Below are 19,309 nucleotides of genomic sequence, written 5' to 3'. Positions count from 1 at the left end.
GAGTAATGAAGTCCAACAATTTTTGTGCTTTCAACAATTCATGCCACATATAGATTCTTTATTTCTTTATCACTTGGTCATTAGCTTCATTGCCTGCCTAATTTAAACTAAAGTCCAATTAATTGAATTTTAGATGAAAAATTAAATTATCAATTACAGGAGCTTATATGAAGAGTTTTTGTGCTTTCAACAGTTCACTTGCAGATTTATTGCAGAGATTGTAGTTAATGGTACTATTGCCTCCATGGTTGTGTTGAAATGGTTTTACCTTCCTAAGTTTAAATCCTCTCATTCCTTAGATCTAAATGAATGATCTTGGTTGTGTATTGTTTCCCATACACTCTCCTACATCATAGATTGGCAAGTTTAATTACACAAGGAAAGAAGTCATATGATTTGATCTTGGTTCTAGGAGGAGCATAGTTTTTATAACAATTACTTTATGTGAACTCGACTTCTTTTTCATATATTTTCAGCAAATCTAGTCGTTGAGTGGAAGTCTAAATACCAAGTATGCTAATAGTGTCAGCATAATGAATGTCATCAACTAAATTACATACTTAAGTGAGAACTTACAAATAAATTAAATAACATACAATGAAAGAACTTACAAATAAATTAAATACCGTTCAATGAACCCTGGACATACATAAATACACAGAACATATAATTAAATTAACACACAAACTATAGTGACCCTTTTGTAAAGGAGGCTGTTGTAGAGCAGAATAAGTAGAATGGAAGCAACCAATGCGACCGCGGATGCACTTCCTACTTGTCGACAAATTTTTCCCTAAACAGAGCAATCGATAATGCTACCACAAAATATTTGCACAAAGACATATGAAATTGAAGTTAAACTTTTATAATCGAGAATCATTCTAGTCATCAATAAATAAGGCAAAAGATGTATGCATTTGAATTAATTACATGAAGGCTGAAGAGTAGTAAACTTATAAGGAACTTTGATACCAAGTACTGGTAATTGAAAAAAAAAAAACTCTCAAATACTAGTTGAAGTTAGAGTATTTTTATAGGCATATAAGTAAATTTATTATTTAAAAAAACTACCGGAACCGCTGGAAAATAAACTCTCAAGCGCAGGTTGGGTGTTTTTAAAACCGCTACTAAAAACCTCTCAAAACCGTTACGGTGGTTTACCCTCAAAACCGCTACGATGGTTTACTCTCATAATCATTACCATAAAACTCCCAAGCAGACCCTTAGGGAATTATGAATGCCAAAGTTCTAGTTGTGTTCTATGGGTAGATTCAGAAATTTTAATTAAAATTAATTGTGAAAATTGAAAATACTATTTTTTGGCTGCATTATAATTACCCACTTGTCCTTCTTCAAACTGATTTTGCTAACATAATGGAAAGTGGTTGTTTGTCGTTTCAAAACTTTTTTGATACTAAATTGTCTTTTAAGGCAAATCAAGTTTGTGTGGGAGGATGTCGTTCAGTCTATTTATTAATTGACCTATTTCAAGTATGACTAATCTTGTATTTAACACTTAATATAAAAGTATTTTAAAATGAAATTTTGATCACACATTCTTATTTGACATTATTGTATCATTTAGAAATTATAAATTTATCTATATACGAGATAGAATAACACATCATTTAAAATGAAAGTTTTGGACAAACTAATATAAAACCACATATTCGTAACATTAATATTTGCTGATGCAACTCTAGTAATTCTTAAAAAAGGGTCTTGCTACAAATCTCTATTTATTTCAGTAGTAAACTAGGGAACAGGAAAAAAAAAAAAAAAAAAAAGTGATCAATTATACAAGGGTTCCTCCATAAGATCAGGAAAATCCCAGAACATCTCATTTTGTCGGTGTATCATAGCTTCCACAAATGAACTGTCAGTGGATGATGAAGCAGGAAATCCATAGATTGGACCTCCAAAATCCATTCTCTTAACCCCATTATTGATTTGTATATTATTCTCATTGTTGATCTGACTTCGTGGTGTCACATAATGAGAGTTGTTAGGGAAGTCCTTCGATGAAAACTCCAGTGTGCTGTCTTGTACTTGTCGATTTGCAGATAAAAGTGCATCTTCAAGAGGAAAATCTTGCCAACTAAAATCTTTTGACTTCTTATCCTGTGCCGCCGGGGAACAAGTTGAGGATGAAGAAGATGGTGATGAGAATGTGCCTTCATTTAAGAACTGGGATGTTGATAGTTTTATGGTTGTGATATTCTTCTGCTATTGGCTCCATTTTTGGTGGTATCATTGTTGTCATCAAATGACTAGTGTTAATGCTTGAAAACGCCTGAGGTTGTGGTGTTTGATATTGTTCAGATTTTGACATGAATGCATTTTTCATATCTCTATTGAGAGACCCAATTCGGTTTCCAGATTTTGCGAGTCCACCAATGTTTCCATAATCAGCCAGGATTTGAGGGAAAGGTTTATGCGTAACAGGATCTATCCCCATTTGAGAGAGCTTGTTTCTGACCTTCGTGTTCCAGTAATTCTTCACATCATTGTCAGTTCTCCCCGGAAGTTGTGGTGCTATGACCGACCACCTGGACCACCCTAGTCGTCAGAATGTTTGGTAAACAAATGTCTAAACTGAGAGATTCTTAATTGGCAGGGTAAAATTAAAAACAAATCAAATGGTCAATAGAAATCAAAAGAAAAGAACAGTTAAACATTGAAGTGGTGAGTGGGGAGGGAACATGAACCGACTGACCTGCTACTGATGGCTGCATGAAGCCTAACGATCAACTCCTCTTCTTGGGGTGTGAAGTTTTTTTTTTTTTAAGATCTGGCCTGAGATAATTAGTCCACCTAAGTCTGCAACTCTTTCCGCATCTGCTAAGTCCTGGAGAACACGCTCATTCATGGCATTGAAGTTGACAGGAAAAAAAAAACCAAAAATGGTGCAAAACCATGAACTAATTTCAACATTACAGAACCTCCAAATTAATCAACCTGCTCTATTGGGAACAGATGTCCAGTTTCGAGTTCCATGTTTTGACACATATGCAAGTATCTTTGCATCTTCCTCAGCAGTCCAAATTATATTCAGCTTATCACAACAAGCTGAATATCAAATTAGTGTAACTTTTACACTATTTTACTATTGCACTTCCAACCTATTATACTAAAAGGAATATTCTCTTTCTTTTTCTTTCTATTAATTCTTAATAATTAATTTATTTTAGTAATTAGTTTTGTATATATTAATTAAATATTAGGAATAATATATTTTATTAATTAATAATAACTTTGAAAATTATACTAATTTAATCAAATTAAGCATTTATAAAATCAAATAAACATTTACATTTAATATAAAAAAATTACATCTAATATAAAATGTCGTAAAAAATAAAAATATGTTTTATGGTGGATGAATAGTATCACACCAAATTGGTGTGGATGAATAGTGTTACAATTCGGTGTGTTACGATCTATATTCATGTTAATGGAGTAAAAATATATAACTAAATGAATATATGACATAGAGCAATTAAGATGATCGTTATAACCACCATCATCATAATAACTAGTCGATTTACCTTTAATTTACACGCTAAAAAATTTAATATGATCACAACTGAGAATTTCAGAAACACCTCAATCATAGCTATTTTTGTAAAACCCTAAAAGATTGAATTACTTTTTTGGGTAAAGCAATCTGAAAACAGTAAGAGTATTGAAAACAGGTCCATTTTATCATAATAATTCAATATGGCATTTGAGACAAAGAAGAGATAGAATAGACTAGGAATAAAATGTCAAATTAGTATAGAGTGAAAAAAATTCTCCAAGAAATGTATTGGATATGACCCGAAAATTGACTCGTTCAAATCCTCTATAGTTCTTGATTAGGATATATCACCTAATATTACTATGAAAAATTGGATTTCTTTAGGGATTTAAGAACTTAAAAACAAACCCAAAAGAGTGACAAATACAAGCAAACAATTTCTTGTTACAACTTGTATCTTTTCTTTATTCTCGATGTCTCTATGATTTGTAGAAGGGATTGTGCATGATATTTTTTTATATGAACTTTTACATGAGTAATTAGTAAACAAGATAACAATAGATAATTCAAAGAGGAATATAACGGAAGAACAAATCTTGACTACATATAAGAAAAAAGTAAATACACGAGTATTACAAGATTCTTAAAACTCGAGTAAATTTAAATGAGGAAATAATCGAAATTTATCTCCATAATTCGTAAAAGGATCACAATATCACTTCATATGAATTGTTATTTGATTAACAAACAAGATACTGATCGATAATTAATAGAGGAATGTAATAAAAAAATGTTACGTGTCGTTTACGAGATATTTTTTAAATAAATTTAGATCAGAAAAGAATCCAAATTAATTCAATGAACTAAGAAATGGGTGGTGATTAAGAGATCTCTATCAAGAACTCGAACACCAACGGTTTGAGTTTGAGAGCCTTACCTTAACATGTGAAAAAACAAGGATTGTTTATGATTAAATAGTGAATAACTACTTTGTTCTATGGGTTTTTGCCCCCACAAAATAAATTGAGAAAAGGATATGGGTTGGTTTTGATATTATAATATGGAGTTGATTTAACATATTTGAAGTTAAATTCACTATTAAAAAAAAAAAAAGTCTTTAGGATAACACATATGTATCATATTATTTGTATGTTAATCTAATATAATACAAGAACATTAGAATAAAATCTAACTTCGTATCAAATACATAAATGTTTGTCTTGCTTTTGCTAATCTCTTGATATTAAAATAAATATATATACAATGAATTTTATTGAACAAATTGATAGTTGAAATGATTGTATGCCCTATTCAAGATTTTTTTTAATGTATACTTAATCATATTTTTTTTGTATATTAACATTTGTAATTATTATTAAAAATAATACTTACACATACAAAATTGAAATCTCACCTGATGTGATCATTGATATATCATCACCATAATATTTGTAAGATTTTTTAGAGGGCGTTTGGTTATGGGTTATATGAGATTGCTAAAATTATGTCATTTTATATTATTTGATTATCACATTTGGTTATTAAGTAATATAAGATTCTGATAATCTAACTTTTCATTCATATAACATGTCCAATAATTCAACATTTCTCGAACCAAATGCACCTTTAAAGTCATGTTGCATTGAAACGTCACATTAGTTAATCGGGCTTTATATGGTATTACTATTATGACACTGAATGTTACAGTTTTGGAATTTACAACTGTGAAATTTCACGTCATTACTGCAGAGTATACTGCAAAATGACTCAAGAAAAAGATGTTAAAGTGAATGCACAATTTTACTTTATTCACGTTTCACATTTGGATAAAAGGGAGACTTAAAGCTGTTGCATGCTTTAACTTCAAGAAAAGCATACAAGAAGCAGTATGTAAGCGTATATTATGAAAGAATTATTCATATAAAAAAATAGTAATAATTTTATTGACATTTTCTCAATAAAAAAGTCTCTAAAATCTTAAGTTGAAGGTTCTTATCCTGTAATGTTAACTATTGTTGGATTGATTAATTTTAGATTTAAGGGAAATTCCATGACCTCATTTTGTAAAGCCATGTTTGGAACTATAGCATCTGTCGAACCCTACAATCTTTAGGAAACAAGAAACAACCTTTGCCCATGTAAATGCACATGAGAGAACTGAAACCCTAAACTACGTGGAAGCAAACCACAGGTGTAACCGCTCAACTAATCCCTCATAGGTACTCTTTAACAGTTATTATCGACGCTACCAAACCCCCATAGGAGAGAATTAAATTGGAGCATTTGGGTGACTTAATGACAATACTATTTATCAGTAGAAGTTCCACCCTGATCAGTGATCACCATAATTCTCACCTTTTCAGTCTGAAAACACAAGCAATCATCAGTCAGAAATAAAGACCACCACTAATTAATAATTAATCTTTCCCAGAAGTTGCTTCCAGGCCATGGCCTGATAAGCAGCAGTTACTACTCAAACCTGAAATTAAGCAGAAGCAGAAGCTGTATTTAAAGCCCTCTCCCCCACCAAGCACATGCACGTGTGCAGCAGCAACCAAACACGCCATTAATGACTTTGAATTAACAGCCAANAATCCCTCATAGGTACTCTTTAACAGTTATTATCGACGCTACCAAACCCCCTTAGGAGAGAATTAAATTGGAGCATTTGGGTGATTTAATGACAATACTATTTATCAGTAGAAGTTCCACCATGATCAGTGATCACCATAGTTCTCACCTTTTCAGTCTGAAAACACCAGCAATCATCAGTCAGAAATAAAGGCCACCACTAACTAATAATTAATCTTTCCCAGAAGTTGCTTCCAGGCCATGGCCTGATAAGCAGCACTTACTAATCAAACCTGAAATTAAGCAACAGCAGAAGCTGTATTTAAAGCCCTCTTCCCCACCAAGCACATGCACGTGTGCAGCAGCAACCAAACACGCCATTAATGACTTTGAATTAACAGCCAAGTGAAGAGATTCTAGCATGAATACATCACTCCCAATGTCTCAAAATCAGGTTTTATTAAAGGGGTTTTTTACACTTTCATCCTTTAAGTTTTGGAATATATTGCACTAAGCTCAAGTACTATAAGATTTGAACAATTTAGTCCAATCAAGCAATTGTCGACAGTCATCCTAATCTCTAATAGAGACTTTTTTTTTTTATAATATAATACCTCTATTGTCTTATTCACATGTAATTAGGAATGGATAAAATATATGAAAAGAAAAAAAATTCAATTTATAATCGTTAATATCCAAACATAAAATAGACTAACTTTTCATAATCGTGAATAAGACAATAAGGGTATTAAGATAACTTACGGCAATTGCTTGACTGGTAAACTGTCCATATCTTATATTCCGAGAGCTAAATGCAATACACTCCAAACCTTAAAAACGAAAGTGTAAATAACCCGCTATTAAAGCAATAATAGGAGTTAGTAGGCAGATCTAACTGTATAAGGACCACTATGAATAGCAGAAGCAGAAGCAAGGAGCATACTTCTTTATAACCTCAATTATTCAGGATTCCCTAAGGCTTACCTAACAATATATCAGCATTTACTAAGCCTGCTTTTAACTTCTGATACTAAAATTTATTCAGAGAGTCCTAATACCGATACTTCAGAGACCCACAGTTAGGTTTCATCATATATGTCTCTGGAACGTAAAAGTCTTACGCAAGACAAGTGTATCATGTTATCTGTATTAGAATACGAATGACATGGAGAAGGTATTTTATTGAGTAAGGAAATAAATTACTATTAAAAAAAATATTATTTGTGGAATAATGAAACTTTTACAGGGAACTTGCTCCCACTCAACAGCATCTTTTCCCTTGAATAAATTCTAGAACACAAAAATGAACAAGTATAAATTAAAAAGAAAGAAAAAAGAGGTAATAATCATTTGAGGATTCTGACCTTCTAGGTATAAGAAATTCCTGGAATTAGTTGAGTAAGAAGCTCAATTTGGCTGTCTGTTTATATAACTTTCCGATCTTTAATCGACTTTAGACCTTCTCATCCAAATCTGTGGACTCTGCATTTTTTGGAGATTTGTTGCTAGGCATTGAGAAGCTGCGACGCTCCTTCCCGCCAGGCTTCGATGAGGCATTGCCATACCACATCATCCCCAATACTGCAATGACCATACCCAGAATCACATGAAGATTGAGACCCTCTTTTCCGAAGAAAATGAATCCTAATATAAGGACGAGAATGGTCTTCATATGGCCGAGGACTTGGAATGACACAGCAGTGAACCTGCCTATGCAGATGAATTGGCTGAGATTGGTCCCAACAGCAATGCTACAGGACAATATTATGAAGAACTGCAGACAAGAAAGAAGAGTCCATGTCATTTACAGAAGCCAAAACGCACTGCAAGATAAATGACAATATACATCCGTATTCATATGGATAAAGAAAGTGGTCCATTTTTATTTCACATCATAGCACATATAACAAACATTACCATGGGGAACAATCTCACTGTTAAGGAACAAACTAGGTATCCATGTAGGCAATAAGAATACATTAATATGCAAATATTTACATCAAAGGCTCACTAGCTGATTGTACATATCAAATACCTGAGCAAAATCCATGGTCACAGAAGAACATAAATACATGTTATATTACCTCAAAAAGCTAATGCCCTATTAAAGGAGGAAAATAAACCATGGAAATTTGTTAAACAACACCTGTCCTAGTATTGTGAGAACATACTCACAAGACTGCCGTACTGTATGACCTTATGGCTCAAAGCATGTGCATGTGCATTAGTTGCAAAACCACACCATAACAGGAAACACATCTGAAATATTAATTAATAATTCCAGGATTGGAGAAGTAGAATGCCTCTCTTTACAATTTCCTATACCGAACACTGACAGCATTATGAGCGATAATTGTATCACACCCTCAAAGGCAGTTACCATGTCAATTGAGCACTAGATGAGACATGAAGAGGCAGGCAACAAAAAAAACCTTCTGCATATATCAAAATCTTGAAGCTTCGCTGAGACCCTTACATAAACACCATAGATAACTTGGCAGACAGCAATTTCAGTTCACTAAATTGGGTCATTTTCTGTCTACATTTAGTACAGCACTAGCCTATATGGATGGTATGTCTTCCATAATAGATATACCAAAAACATTTCAGGATCCAATAAATAATATGATGCGATAATGAGATTGGAACAGTTCTGATGAAATTGACAAATAATATTAAGAGAAGTACAATGACAACAACATTACACATACTGTATGACTTGACCAAAAATGAAAGGAAAACTGGTTTGATAAAAGTCTTCCACAATGTGCAGATATTTTATGGATTCGAAAAGATTTGGACTTTCATACAAAACTCTAGAAATCTTGACAAAAAGGAAGGTGCAATTGCTTTAGACTATATGGTTGCCTAAAATAAAGTACAAATAGACAAAAATTGATATACTGGGAAAACAACATAAAGCAAGCACAATTTATTAAACAGTTGCAGATAGAAAAGCTAAACTTCAATGACAAACAAAAATCAGTTTCACAAGTTAAAGCAAAAACAGTTTAAATGAACAGCAAAAGAAAACTAGATGACGAAAGTAGATGGTCATACTTGTATACGGAAGTTCAAGACTAGCTACTATTAGAGAGCCTGATTCAGATTAGTTGACCCTGGCAACATGAAAGTCCTAGGTGTCTATTGACATGGGGCCTGCCGCTTGATGACATGGAAACTCATTAGATTTACTGTTTTTCGTAGAGTTCTAAAAGAATCCCTCTTATTCAGGGGGTTTTTCCAAAGCATATGGATATGACTTTGAGTGGGAAAAAGAAAATCACCCAAACTTATGAAAAAATCAGCATAAATACTTTTTTTTTTTTTTTTCCTAAATTTACTGTTTCAGAGAATTCTGAAACAATCCCATTTGTTCTGAGGGTTTTCAAAAGCATATGGATGTGTTTTTGAGTAAATAAATACAGTTTTAACAGAAGCAGATTCAAACCAGAACTAGGTCAGTTTTAAAATATAACAAAAAGCGTCCAAGCTATCCATAAACAAAATCCAACAAAAGGGCTTATAGAATGGCAGGACAAAATGCAATAGGAAATTTAGTTTCAGACTAGCATATTAGCAGTAATTTACTCAAACTGCCGTTGAAAGTGCTTCTATTAACCAGTCAACAGTTGTATTCCTATAACCATAGTTCAAATTTTGCTAAAATCTTGATATAGCTACATTTTAGCACAATGGTTTTTGGGTGTGAGTTTATCAAATAATCGATAAAAGCCAAACAACAGCCAACGCCTAATGATACAACCAGAAGACTGTGTTATTAATTGCCAGAAGCTGCCTAATGGCTGCCCTTCCCAAAACTGTGCAATCCCTAAACAAGTGCCTAACTGGACAATATTTTGGGTCCCTTTCATAGATATTTCTCACATTCCTTTTGTCAATGATAAGTTTCCTCTAGAGCATAATTTTGAAGGTTCCATGTTAGACAGTCTGAATACATATCCAGGACACCCAGCAACTCCAATTGGATCCTCACTTGCTCTTTTAATCAGTCAAGCACTGGCTATTTGCGACCAAAGGTCTGTTTGGTTTCTTAATGGTCCATAATTTATATGCCACCTATGGTAATAACAATATCGGTCATTTTTAGAATGACATGCAGTCACTAACACCAATACAACTTGAAGCCTTAAAGAATGCCACCTCAATAAGATGTTCAAAGACATTAAATCATAGTAAAAACATGGAGAAAAGGAATGACAAGAGCCACACTGACCGAAGTTTCATAAACAAATACAAGCTTCTAAAGCAGAGAGAAACAATCATTATACCAGCTAAACTGAAACGACTCTGATTAAAAACACACACACACACTTACCACTGATATTAAAGTATAGTTATAGGCATCAACTCTTTTATTTGTCAACCAGTAGTCCAGAAAGGGCCCAACCAGCAGCAGAGACCCCGCTTGTGCAGGAGCTGTATGCCCCAAAAGGTTGAAAGATCCAAGAGAATACTTCCTTTGAAGATAATGTACATACTGCACAAACATAAAAGATTAAAATGATATCTTACTTTCACCAACTAGGGAATAAATAAGAGACCAACATCTGGGTCAAGAATGGAATAGCAATGTCCAAAATCATTCAGAACCAAAATACAAGTCATAACTCCTTCCACATGGGGAAAAGATGATGTACCGGATTCAAAAATTAGAAGCTAGACTAATATCTGATGCATATATATAAGTGTCTATGTAGATACCAGAAGTCAATTGACATTATCACATCCCAAACCCAGTCCACCTTAGTACCATTTATATGTAGGAACAAGGGGTTGAATAGAGGATTATTGAATAGAGGATTACTTACATACTGCTGCAAGGCTGTGCTCCAAACAGCTATGAAAGCAGCTATAAAACCTTTGGCGTTAACACTCACGTCTGTAACAGTACACACTGCAACACCAAGAAGAACTAACACTATGCTAAGCTTTGTGTCTCTTGAGTATCGCACCTTGTCCAATACAACTTCCAGAAAACAAGATACTGGGATCATACTCAACTTTGCAATCTGATAATAAATTTTGAAATCAGCAAACATTGTAACTTTCGAAAATCTAAAATTAGGAAACAGAAAACAAAAATGTTTAGCTGCTCACTGTCACTGACCTGATAGAAACCCACCGAGTTCCACATTAAACTCACATTCATTCCCACAATAGAGAAGTTTGCAAAAATAACAAATTTCACAAGCTCAGGTACTGGCAGATGAGAGGGCTGGATATATCCCAACCATCTAAGAAAAACAGTCAAAATGGTAGTTGTGGCAAAATGCAGACCAGTTAATGTCGTTGCTGCACAATATCAATATATGGAAACAATTTCAGAGTTTATGCAGATTACAAATGATCAGGTAAATTTTAAATAGATTTTCAAGTTTCACCTAAAGAAAAAATTACACAGTACAAATAATTCTCATGTGCTTTTAAATTAAAAAAATAATATGCATATCTTTCAGCTTTATCACAAACTTTTCCTCATGGATATCATTTGATTCTCTTTACTGATTTCACAAACAAATGTAAAAACGATTAGGAGTCTTCCCATGGAATTCTCCATTAGTGCATCCTTTAACCCATACGCTTTAGTAAAGCCTCATGTAGTGTCAGCAAGCACTGTCATGGCCAATGTTACTATTAACTTGTAAAATGAGCATTATTGTTCAGTAATTTTCTATTTATTTTGACTAAAATTATAGCTATCAAGGTCTAGCTAGCAAGACTAAAGACCTGAAGAACAAGAAGCAAATTAACAAAACATGTCCAATTCTTAACTTGCTAAACTAGAACCAAAGTTCAGGTAAAGAAGTGTTAAAATGGGTATAGAGTTCCATGTATTTTCTTTTTCAACATGGCAATAAAGAAGACAAATTCACAAATGACTTAATATAAATCAGATAATAGAAATACACAAAAAAACAAAAAAATTCAAATCATCAATAAGTAATGCAAGAGCAGAAAACATTTCAATTCAGCAAAATGAAGGACAGAAATTGACATAAAATGCGAGGGGGTTCTCTAAAAGGCTATTGGTCTGCCAAAAAAAATAACAACTTAAGAGCAGAAATTAAAAAAGTTTGCGAGTCATATAATTAACAGGAGTGTACCAAAACTGAAACCATATGTGGCCATCAAAGCTTTATTGACAATGATAATTCCAACAGATGTGACAACATTGAACATCCATGAGGCTGCATCTAAGGTTGCCTTCTTGTCAGCCTTGGTTGTGGAAGACATTTTTGTTTTATAGCTTCCAATTTGTCAGCAGAAGTCACGTCTCAAATCTTCATGCGAATAACTACTATAATCAAATGTTAAAAAGCTAATCATATATCTGAAGTAAGAGATTATCTTAAAACACACAATTGAAGAAAACATCAGATCAACAGTTTTTTTGTGAAAAAAAAAAAAAAAAAAAAAATTGGGTACAATTAAACGAAACAAATTGCAAAATCTATTATATAGATATTAAGGAGCATAAGTTGATCGCATACGGTATCCCTTCTGACTTGCATACTGAATGTTAAGACAACTGAATTAAAACACTTAAATCAAATAAGCAAGAACCCAAAAATAATTTTAACCTCATATAAATCCCTCCACATGCGAACCTCGATTCTATCATCAGGCTTGTTACATGGATCAAGACAAAATACATAAAAGTCTGATCGTAGCATGATTAAAACATAAACGATTTTTGGTCAAACTCACTGGGGAGCCATGTTAAGCCACCACTTAATTCAAAAGCTTCAAAAAGCTGAAGTTTTTATGTAATTGAACAAGAAGAGCTTTAGGCAGTGCTAAATAACCTCAAAATTTATTGTTTTTAGAAAAAAAAAAAAAAACAATTAAATCCATTGACAAAATCAACGAGTGCAACCAAGAAGCTCATAGAGCCATAGTAGACACTAATTCTTCACAATACATTAAAAGCACACTAAATAAAATCTTCCAGCTATTAGGATTAATACCTTCATCAAATTTCAAAATCTTCCTCAATTCAAAAGATCACAGCTCATAATCAAAGAAGCTACAATCAACACAGCAATTAGCAACAAAAACAACGCAAAATCAAACAATTTCCAAACAGATCCAACACTCTTCAACACAAAAATTTCACAAACAAAATTCAAAAAAAATCCTCACTTAAACATTTCAATCAATTAATTCACTTAATCCACACAGCTTCAAAACAAAAACTACGTCTTCCAGCTGAAACCGAATTTTTAAAATTTTCTCGAGAAAATCCTTGATTTTCCCGAGTAACAAACGGAAAAAGAGAGCGTTCAACTGACCTTGGAAAGTAGTTGAGAGAATGTGAAAATTGTGGCGCTTCGCTTCGAGATTATAAATAAATTCAATCAATTAAGGGAGCAGAAAAATGTTGAATTAAAAATGGAAATAAAAATATTTATTTTGTTTTTTGCAGATTGTTTTCCTAATTGAAGAGTTCCGTTGTCGCCATTAAAGTAAGAGAGAGAGACGTAGACTACGAAAGAACACAACTGTGCTTTTGTAACCTTTTTTCTCAAAGAGGGATAAGTTCAGAAACATCCCTTATAGTTGGTATCATATCAAATAGGCCCTCCATGGTTTGAGGATTATCTATAAACTCTAGAGTGGCCAGTTAGAAGCTTATCTGGTTGGGTTTATCTACAGGCCAAAAGAACTTATTTAAAGCTATAAGCACTTTTGAAATAATTTTGAGTTATTTAGTTGAATTTTAAAAGTACTTATAAGATTTTAAATAAGTTATTTACTCATATATTAAAGCCCTTTTTTGGTAAATTAATACTAAAAAGCTCTTTTACATTTTTCCTAACCAAACAACTATCAAAATTTTCACAAAAGTTCTACTCATACAAGCTCTACTTTAATAAACTCTTTTTCCATAAACTCTACCTAAATAAATCATAACAGACAGATTATAGTTTTAGTTTTAGGATATGGAGAAACCGAACCAAATTACGTCGAATAATACTTTCAATAGATTGATTTAGGTTGACTATTTAACCTAAAAAATAGAATTGTGTTATTTATTAAAAGTATATTGATAGAAATGTAGATGATTTTATAATGAATGATTTCATATAGTATTAATAAGATAGTTGAATGTTTAAATGATTTTTAACATTAATTTGACAAAATAAATAATGAAATTTTAAATCATTTATAATATAAGATTGATAAAATAAATAAGATTTAAATATAAAACTAAACCAAATTCCAAATTATTGATTCTAGTTCAAATACGACGAAAACCAAACCAAACCGGATGGAAAACGCCTCTACTTGAAAGGATGGAAATTAGTAATTTCATGATGATGGGGGTGTTTAGAACTATACCAAAAGTTAGGGGAGGTTGGAAATTACTTGAGGTTAAAGGGGGAGATTAGTCATATTTTATTAGTTATTATTAAATAATTAACTGTGTCCACATTCCATGGACTTAAAACTTAAAAGAGGCCCATTAGAATATTTTAATGGGATCTTGTACTTGGCAGTAGACAAGTAGTGGTGAGGTATTTACTTTGAACACTAATTCTAGATCTCATGGGGGTGGGGTTGTGATTTTTATTAATTTTGGCATGATTTGGTTATAATACCGATAAATATTTGCGTCGACTAACGCTATTAACCTTTGACACGAGAAAAGTATATGGTATCAAGATAGTATCTAAATAGCATCAATAGTTAATCTTCGTTGAGAGGAAGATTATAATATTGGAGTGGTATTATATATGTCTTTAATCTCTGTTAAGAAAAAATATATAATAACAAGGTGATATCACATTAATAATATTATAAACTAATGTTATTCTTACGTAAAATTATAAATGCAACGTTTTATATTATAAATGAACATAATTTGTCAAAATTTTGAAGTTGTATTTATAAAAAAGGGGACTTTAATACTATAGTTCAACATTTAATTTGGTCTAACTTTTGTGAAGATTTAACTCAAATAAACACAAAATTTTATTGTTTTAATTTATTTTTTAAAATTTATGAACAGCAAAGGGTTTTTGTTTTAAAATTTTTTTTTTTAAATAATTTATGAAAGTTCAAAAGGGTTTTGATTAGTTGATGGAAAAGTTAAAATAATTGTCCAAATTTGAAAAGACTTTTCAACATTTTACCTCTTCTATTTGTTTTAGGTGAATTTTGGAATGTTTCTATGACTAAGACAGAAATAGCTTTAAATTATAAAATAATAATAATAATAATAATAATTTCTAAATATTATTACAAAAAAAAATACCCATGTGGCATGTGGGTTTTAATTAATATCATTAATATTGTTTTATTATTACTATAATCATCATAATAATTATTATTATTATTACTTTATAATATGAAATATGATTGGTTATTAAGAAAAAGAAAGGTAGGTTTTGTAACACAATTAAGTAGGGCCACAAATGTCATTTTCTTTCTCTTGTTAGGGATTAAATTTATGTGGGAGGTCATTTTCTTGATAGTTTTCAAAGTTGTTTAATTTATGATTAAAATTAAGAATTGGAATTTGTGAAAGTGAGAGCGTAATAGCCCATTTTGCCCCGTGCTCACTTTGAAACTAGTGTAAATTGTTAGGTTTGATTTCTAGAAGAATTCGGGCAAGTTCGGCAGAGGCTGCTAATTGTATTTCAATTCCCATTTAAATACTTTTATTATGCTTGTAGTCAAATTAGTTGAATATTACTCTTTTGAATGAGTATTAGCTATATGTTTGATTATCCAGATAGAACGTTTTGATTAAATTCACTCTATTTTACAAATAAGAATCCAACGGTGGTTAAACATAGGTAATATTAAAACATCTTGACCAAAGGATTACTCTATATTTAAAAAAATTTAAATACGAGCAGCTTCTCCGGTCTGGTTCAGGGTTTAGGGGGTATTTATAATATTCCAAATTTATAGGGACTAATTGTTATTTTATGGGTGTTTTGGAGATATATAAAAAGTTTAGGGATCAATTAAATTTTTTGAGATACTTTTGAAATAAATAAAAAATTTAGGGATTAATTTGAAATTTTTTAGGGATATTTTTGTAATATACTAGTATTTAAGAGATTAATATGTAATTTTTAAAAAATTAAATTATTACTGATGTCACTGGTCTAATAGACTGGTCCCAGACAGCAAAACGAGTTGCCCTCTGGTATGAGTTTTAAAACAATGGATACGAGTCATACAATTTTAAACATTATAAGCTAATAAGCTAGTGACCTAATAGTTAGATTTAATTTTAGCATTTTATGAATCCACGCCATAAAAATTACGTGACTACCAATCTTTAGAACATAAGTCATGAAGTTTTCATGGTGCGGACTCAAAGGCTAGCGGTTGTTAGCTGGTTTAAAAAAAAAGTAATGCTACCATCACCGATGTAACGTACCAAATTCATGCACTGAATGACGTGATAAAACCCTGATCATTGATTAATTTTAACTAAATATTAATAGACAGTCAGGATTTTGTCACATCATTCGATACATAAAATTGGTGCACAACCTTCGATGACTTTATTATTTCCATTAAAAAAAATATACAAAAATCAAAGACGTAGATCGGTCACTAGTCTTTGGCCTGTACGTTAAATATTACAAAACATACGCACTTGAGACTTTTCATATAGTAGTCATTCTCTAGTGCAAACTCTCATAAACTTTTAACGTACAGAGCAAAGATCAACAACTAAAATATTGACTTTACAAATTGCAAAAATAAAAGCCAAAGATTAGTCATTAATTTTTAATTTGTGCATTAAAAATTTTAGGATGTCCACACTCGAGATTATTTTATATATATAAATAAAATGCTTTAAAAAAATTATATAAATATTTAAAATTTAGTGTGAAATTTGAAACCATGAGAAAGATAAACAAAATCATTTCCACTTGTTTTCCATATTTTTAACTCTATTAAAAAATGTATTCTCTAATCATAAACTAAACCACATAATTTGATAAATTATTTATGCTTTATACTAGGGTTAGAGACATTTGGTTGAGTGGAGGCTGGTGGTTTAGGTGATGGTGTCGATTGAATTTTGGCCGTCGGAATCAGTCAAAATTTGGCCTAGAAAAGCGAGACTCTAACTCTACGGTCAGATCACTGGGTGTATTTACTAGATTTCAAACCTGTAGAGACTGGTGTGTGTATATCAGGGGTGTGTTTATTGGATTTCAAACTTGCTGGATCACCGTCGGACCGGTCGGGTTGGGTTTCAGAACAATGCTTTATACATGAGGTTTTATAATCCTAAATGTTTATCTATGTGTTATGAACAATTGTTATAGTCAAAAAATATTTTTTAAAAATTAAATATGTTTTTTTAATGTTTGACTTTGATAGACACAATAGGTGTGGAGATTAAAAAAAAAATATTTAAAACACTTTATATAAAATACTTGATGTGAAACTGGAAAGCACTTAAAATGTTTTGTAGGATAAATATTTTTAAATAATCATTCTTATGAAAAAAAAATGTTTTTTTTTTTTTTTTTTTTTTTCAAAAGTGTTTTTTTAATGCAAAATCACTTAAAAATTCACTTCAATTCCAAGCAATAAACCAATTTGTTCAATTGAGTATAAGAAGTGCCAAGATGTTGTATTGATTAGGGTGTAAGAATAATTATCATTTTTTATAATTTTATCGCCTAAAATATATTGAATAATTAAGTATGAATTTTTTAAATAATTTTTAAAATTAAGGTTATTTTAGTAGATCTTCTTTTATCTAAATAACATAGAATATTTTTGACATTTCAACATTTTAAAAACTATAATTAATTTTAAAAGAGCTCAAGAAAAAAGTCGATTTTAGTATTCTTGTATAACACGACTTGTTTAATCAGGGATAATGTTGAAACAATTTATTTAATCACGCATATACCTTATTGATTTATAACAAAACGACATGAACATTTTGAGGTTAACGACTTTTTCTCACTCAAATAATGATTTAGTGACATTTTCCCACCTATATGCTTTCAAAATACCACTTTATTACCCAAATTTATATTCTGATGACAAACAGAGAGTAAACTCAGTCTAAACTATTGGAGTTTATGAAGAGGGAAGACTGATGAGTCTTTTAGTAGTGGAAGGTTGGATTTTGATGGTTGAGATTGATCGGAATTTAACTTAGGAGGGATGACTGTATAAACTCTAATTGTTCGATTGTCGACGATTGACATGATCGGCGAGCAAAGAGTTTAAAGAGTTTTGGTGAGTAATGATTAAGAAAGAGAATAGTGGTAATATGGGATCGCAACGATGCCAGATCAGAAATATAATATAAATTTAAGTAATAAAGTATATTTTAAAAGTTTGTAGATAGAAAAATATCATTAAGCCATTATTTTGGTAGAAAAAAAAGTTATTTACTTGAAATTTTTTGGAAAAAGCTTTTGACACTAGAAAAAAGTTCCTTTTTATTTGTCCAGACGTCACTTAATGGTAAGTGGTAACTTGTGTCTATAAGAGATAATTTATAAGAAAAAGTTTAAAGTAATTCTGTAACTTTAAGCCGACTTTATACATGCCATTTCAAAATTACCTTTCACCTCTTTGATGGTTAATAAAAGAAATATATATAATGAGAAATATTGCCCAAATAAAATTAACAGATTTTTGTAAATTTTACTAAAAAAATTCGAAATAATTTCAACAAAATGAATCCTTAATTAATAGAATATATTATCTAATACTTTATTTATGCTTAAGAAAACTTTTAACTTTGCGTGTAAATTAACAAAAACTTCTCAAATTTAATTTAATTTAATTTATGTCTACGACTTTGTTTTATTATTAAATTAGGCTAGCTAAGGTAACTTGTACATCACTACATGAAAATGCTCAACTTATACGGCATCGTTCCGTCTTTATTTAAGTAAGTAGAAAGTTATCTACTTATCTTTACGGAGTAAAGGAATATGTACACTACTGATCCCCCTGAGGTTTCCATATTTCTACTTACACCCTCATATATCAGAAACCATCACCCACCTCCGCCAGCCTATGGTTCCTAACGTATTATGCTACTGACCAAGGGTAGTAATGTGATTTTAACAGTGGAATTTATTTATTTTATAGGAAAAACATGATGTCCAAAATTTGCCGCTATTACAAGATGTTATTCCTATCACTTACATAATTCTTACCATTAACATCTGATGATTTACATTT

General features: G+C 31.3%; 1 protein-coding gene and 1 pseudogene across 3 annotated transcripts; both read right to left on the bottom strand.

The window, feature by feature from the left end:
- Nucleotides 1–1,783: 1,783 nt before the first annotated feature.
- On the bottom strand, nucleotides 1,784–6,087 carry LOC116141358 (annotated as a pseudogene).
- Nucleotides 6,088–7,252: 1,165 nt separating this feature from the next.
- On the bottom strand, nucleotides 7,253–13,614 carry LOC116141365 (UDP-rhamnose/UDP-galactose transporter 4). Of its 3 annotated transcripts, XR_004129780.1 has the most exons (7): nucleotides 13,408–13,614; nucleotides 12,220–12,413; nucleotides 11,223–11,407; nucleotides 10,924–11,124; nucleotides 10,431–10,592; nucleotides 7,456–7,865; nucleotides 7,253–7,381 (listed from the first exon to the last, which is right to left on the bottom strand). XR_004129780.1 is itself a non-coding variant. In XM_031426873.1 (6 exons), the coding sequence occupies exons 2-6, from the start codon at nucleotides 12,347–12,349 to the stop codon at nucleotides 7,545–7,547; spliced, it is 999 nt and encodes a 332-aa protein (XP_031282733.1). In that variant the 5' UTR covers nucleotides 12,350–12,434; nucleotides 13,408–13,614; the 3' UTR covers nucleotides 7,253–7,544. The 3 variants fall into 3 exon arrangements, 2 of the variants coding, with proteins under 2 accessions (XP_031282733.1, XP_031282732.1); XM_031426873.1 differs by having other exon boundaries at nucleotides 7,253–7,865; nucleotides 12,220–12,434; XM_031426872.1 differs by having other exon boundaries at nucleotides 7,253–7,865.
- Nucleotides 13,615–19,309: the final 5,695 nt, after the last annotated feature.

The sequence above is a fragment of the Pistacia vera genome, unplaced genomic scaffold (assembly GCF_008641045.1).
Source record: "Pistacia vera cultivar Batoury unplaced genomic scaffold, PisVer_v2 Contig398, whole genome shotgun sequence".
Classification (NCBI taxonomy): domain Eukaryota; kingdom Viridiplantae; phylum Streptophyta; class Magnoliopsida; order Sapindales; family Anacardiaceae; genus Pistacia; species Pistacia vera.
The sequence above is the reverse complement of the archived record's forward strand: the minus strand, read 5'-3'. Positions and strand labels throughout refer to the sequence as shown.

Bases quoted from the DNA above. Each gene is read 5' to 3' on its own strand.
- LOC116141365 (XM_031426873.1), bottom strand. From the start codon at position 12,349: ATGTCTTCCACAACCAAGGCTGACAAGAAGGCAACCTTAGATGCAGCC. The intron at 10,593-10,923 runs GTAAGTAATCCT...ATGTTTGTGCAG, and splicing joins GCACAGCCTTGCAGCAGTAT to TATGTACATTATCTTCAAAG. The intron at 7,866-10,430 runs GTAAGTGTGTGT...TCTTGTCTGCAG, and splicing joins ACTATACTTTAATATCAGTG to TTCTTCATAATATTGTCCTG.